This window comes from Sinocyclocheilus rhinocerous, unplaced genomic scaffold (genome assembly GCF_001515625.1).
Source record: "Sinocyclocheilus rhinocerous isolate Xijiao unplaced genomic scaffold, SAMN03320098_v1.1 scaffold789, whole genome shotgun sequence".
In the NCBI taxonomy this organism is placed as follows: domain Eukaryota; kingdom Metazoa; phylum Chordata; class Actinopteri; order Cypriniformes; family Cyprinidae; genus Sinocyclocheilus; species Sinocyclocheilus rhinocerous.
Genome location: NW_015667306.1, coordinates 2,442,704 through 2,447,561, shown reverse-complemented (window position 1 = coordinate 2,447,561; position 4,858 = coordinate 2,442,704). Strand labels below are relative to the sequence as shown.

Genomic DNA, 4,858 nt, shown 5'->3' with positions numbered 1-4,858 from the left:
ATATATATATATATATATATGTGTGTGTCTGTGTGTGTGTGTGTGTGTGTATATATATATATATATATATATATAAAACCTTACTGTTGTCATCTCCCTGCATTAAATAAACATTACATTTAAAAGGCAAAATGCAATTATATTTTGTATTTTTACACTATGTAATATTCTGTTTATCAAAAATAATAAATCTCATCAAGTTAGTGTTTTTACTTATTTTTACATTTATTCCAAAATAATAACAAAAGGCAGTAACAATACAAACAATATATTTTATTTGTCAACTGATGTTCAGCTGTTCTTTTTAACTTTACCAGCGGGTGTCGCTGTTGGACAGTTACTTTATAAAAACTAGTGACTTTTACACTTTTTAATGTCACATTTTGTAATACTTGCGTTGTTTTATTTTTGTAATATCGATAACTTTCTCATCCAGTTTTTTTTTTCTCTAAAGAGGCTCTGCCTCCCTTGCCTTGACTGATGGCAGGCAACGACTGATGGCAGAAGACGTACAACACACAAACATCAGAAATTCATTCATCTTAAATTATGATCCTTGAGACTTTGCTTTGTATGTTTTTGCTGATTATTTTACATGCATTGTACATAATTTTCATGTGTCATGAAAATAATAAAAATTGAGAATAATATAAACATGGTACATGAATGAAATAACATTTTTGTAATATAAAATATCTGGCAAATATCTGTGGGATTCCTGATAAATGATACATAACAGTTAAATGAATTAATTCTGAAGGAACTGGATTTGATTAAGATCCATTAAGGTCTTCAATGACACAAGAACTGATAGACAGCATTCATTATAACAAAAGATCATATATTTCTTAAAAATGTTGTAACAGCTTTATGTACTCTACACGTTTGAAGCATTAACATCAGTATACATGAAATAATTTGACCATATTTGTTATTTACTGCAGGAAATCCTTCTTCTGAGAGACGCCAGGACTGCAGCTGACTGGTGTAGCAAGAGAAACTGGGATGGAATAATTCTATTTCCCAATGTCCTTTCAATGGAAAAGGAGCAACAAATTGCATCCCAATGCAAATTGCAGAGCTGGATGGGTGAATATGATAAAAGTTCTCCAGCCGAACTGTTCACTTTTGTATTTGGGAAACAAAAAGATTATGAGATGTTCTGCACAGAAATGGATCATAAAGCAAAGTACAAAATCTTCGCCAGATTTGAGGAAGAATGAGTCATCCTTCAGGATCATAAATAAAAAAATCAATCAATGATAAAAATACATTAAAAAAATCAATAAAAACTTAAGTGTCTCAATTAAAATGGTCTCATTATTCTAATTTGTTGAGATAGTGAGTTGGTGGGTTTTTGTTAAATGTGAGCCAAAATCATCACAATTAAAAGAACCACTTACTTAAACTACTTCAGTCTGTGTGCACTGAATTTATTTAATACACAAGTTTCACAATTTGAGTTGAATTACTGAAATAAATGAACTTTTCCACGACATTCTAATTTATTGAGATGCACCTGTATATATATACACACACACACACACACACATGGCGTACCGTGGGGTTTCAGTCAGGGCCTTCAGTAAGTAACTGTAAACTACATACACACATCTTACACATCTCTGTTACATCTAGCGCAGCCATACGCATATAATGCGCATATTATGAAGCACACAGGCTCTCAACAGCAATGACAGCTGATCAACAATTTCAACAGTAGGCTAGATTAGGGTGGGTTAAATGCAGAGTAAATTTCCCTACATGATCAGTAAAAGCTATCCGCCAATACGCGGGTCACTCTAAAATGACGACGCGCCCATAGCAGCAAAACTGTACAAATGCTGGACATCCACACACCACAGTATTATCAACATACCACGTACACATCCATAACAATGTGCATGACACAATACTCGTCAAATAATAAAGCACTCGTTAAACCCAGAAGGCCTGCTGCGATTGAACGTCAAAATTTGATTGGCTGATGATTCTGTCACATGCTCGTTACAAATCAGATGTGACGTCTTTAGCATTAGGCTTGTTTGAGATGCGCCTCGCCTCGCCTGAAATGTAGGGGGGGCATGAGTGAAATTAGACAAACTTGGGGGGGCGCATGTCCTAAAAGGTTGAAAACCCCTGGGCTAGTGTAGTGCATCTCGAACAAGCTTACTATCTGTAGTGCTGGCCGCAGACTTTTTTTATGTAGGATATTCCAGTTCAACCTCAACAAAACTAATCATAGGCAATTTTGTGGACATAACACAAATCAAAATGATACCTAAATAATCAATAAAAAATATTTTTCACACAATTAAATTTTTTTTATAGGGCCAGCAGAGAAGGCCCTGCTGGCCTATACGACCGACCACTGTATGTGTATATATATATATATATATATATATATTTGTGAAAGAGGTTGATAAAAATACTGTAAAAAAAATACAACTGTAAAAATATTACAATTCATATTAAATATTACAACAAACTTTTTTCTATTTTCATATATTTTGAAATGTAATTTATTGATGGCTAGGCTGAATTTTTAGCAGCCGTTACTCCAGTCTTTAGTGTCACATGATCCTTCAGAAATCATTCTATATGTTGATTTGGTGCATTTATTATTATTAATGTTAAAAACAGGTGTGCTGCTTAATAATTTTGTGAAAACCGTGATACATTTTTTTCAGGATTTTTTGATGAATTTCAGATATAACTTTTGTGCATGTCTTTACCGTCACTTTTGAGCAATTGAATGCATTCTTGGCTTTGCTAAATAAAAGCATTCATTAAAAAAATTCTTACTGACATCAAACTGAAAAATACCTAAGTCAGTTATTGTACGTTTTAGAAACACTGTTGATGCATGAATTATTAAACCAAAGAAAGGTTTATTTTTTTCTACAAAATATATAATAATAATTTCTGATCTTACATTTAAATGAAGTATTTTGAATTTAGCAATAAAAGTAGTAGATATTGAAGAGTTGAAAGCCATATAGAATTATGGGTAGAGGTCAAAGGTAATCAACCCCTGGTGACTGGGATGTAACAACAAACCCTGAATGTTAAAAATTGCATTTAAAATCACATCACAAAATAAAACATAAGAGTGCATGAACAATTCATACCGACACAAGTAATATGATGCATGCAGATGCATGAAGTGAAGTACAAAATATTGGCTTATGATGTTACCAGGCAGGAGAACTTACTTTATAACCATCTGAAAGGAGTTGTAGTTAAAGGTGAACCCTCCAATCACCCACATCAGCTTCCCATGAACCACTGCTTTATGGGAAGCCCGGCCTAGTGACTGTCCATCAGGCTTCACGTTAGGCAGAAACCAGTACGGCTCAGCCGAAGGAACTTTTAAAGAGCAATCTGGACCTGAAATGAGAAAGAAGCAGATAAGAAACTAGACGGGCAAATTAAACTAGGCTCATCAACCATAACTCCTTCAAAAACAGCCAGAAACCTTGGGGTTGTGACTGATGATAAGCTGAATTTCTCAGACCACACTGCTAAAACTGCCCGGTCCTGCAGATTTGCTTTATACAACATTAGGAAGATCAGGCCCTTTCTTTCAGAACATGCAACACAACTCCTTGTTCAAGCTCTAGTTCTGTCCAGGCTGGACTATTGCAATGCTCTCTTGGCAGGTCTTCCAGCCAGTTCTATCAAACCTCTACAATTGAATTAATCCAAAATGCCGCTGCAAGATTAATTTTTAACGAGCCGAAAAGAACGCACGTCACACCTCTGTTCATCAATTTGCACTGGCTACTAGCTGCTCGCATACAATTCAATAATAATTAATTATTTATTACCGTATAAGACGATGTTTTTTTCTTGGAAATACATCTGAGGTCGTCTTATATTCGGGCCAATACGGTATTAATGTTTGTAGGCAAACATTAATAATTAATGTTTGCCTACAAAACCACCGCTGGCTCTGCACCCCTTTACGTAAATTCATTACTTCAGAGTTATGTGCCCTCTAGAAGCTTGCGTTCTGTAAGTGAACGGCGCATTATTGTGCCATCTCAAAGAGGCACAAAATCACTTTCACTGACTTTTACAATAACTGTTCCCTCCTTGTGGAATGACCTGCCTCAACTTCAATCTTCAAGAATTGACTAAAAACACATCTGTTCCATCTTTATTTGACCCTCTAACTCTAGCACTTTTTTTTTCTATTTTAATTCTACTTTATCTATTTATCTTATTTTTTATTTTTAAAAAAACAAACACTAGCTTTCTATTTTTTCTTTTCAATCTACTTGTTTTTCTTTGTGTGTGTGTGTGTGTGTGTGTATGTATACATATATATATATATATATATACAGTGCACAGCATAAATGAGAACACCCCCTCTGAATAAATATAAAAGATGTATTTTCTTAATGATCACTAATATAATTCATGGAAAGATGGCAAAATTTAAACATAGTAAACATATAGGACAGTACCTGCTAACGTCGCACGTAAGAAGGTTTACCTTAAGCAACATCCTAAGGTATAGTTCGGGGAACACGCCCTACTTCAGGTATACCTTTAGATAAGATATACCTTTAGAGTCTTCGTAGCGAGCTAAGACTCAAGGACGACGGCCTTCAATGCCCTGGTCTTTAATGGGGAGTGTTGCTCAGCTCGTCTCTACAGAATCCCCCACAAGCAGCTCAAGAGTGTTAAGATTGAGTGAAATACATGTCCACTAGGGCTGTGCGATTTGGGGGAAAATATCAAATTGCGATTTTTTTGACAGATATTGCGATTTGATTTGCGATTTTAAATTTGCAAAGTCAAGCTTCAGCTCAATATTGTCAATAATGTGCAGCACAGTATGGGTATCATT

At 34.8% G+C, this 4,858-nt stretch overlaps 1 protein-coding gene across 1 annotated transcript in view; it reads right to left on the bottom strand.

The window, feature by feature from the left end:
* LOC107733678 (attractin-like protein 1) overlaps positions 1 to 4,858 on the bottom strand; it is a 236,417-nt gene that overhangs the window by 193,020 nt on the left and 38,539 nt on the right. Inside the window, exon 6 of the mRNA XM_016545408.1 lies at positions 3,216 to 3,390. Coding sequence (XP_016400894.1) covers positions 3,216 to 3,390 — 175 coding nt within the window. The remainder of the gene's footprint in view (positions 1 to 3,215; positions 3,391 to 4,858) is intronic.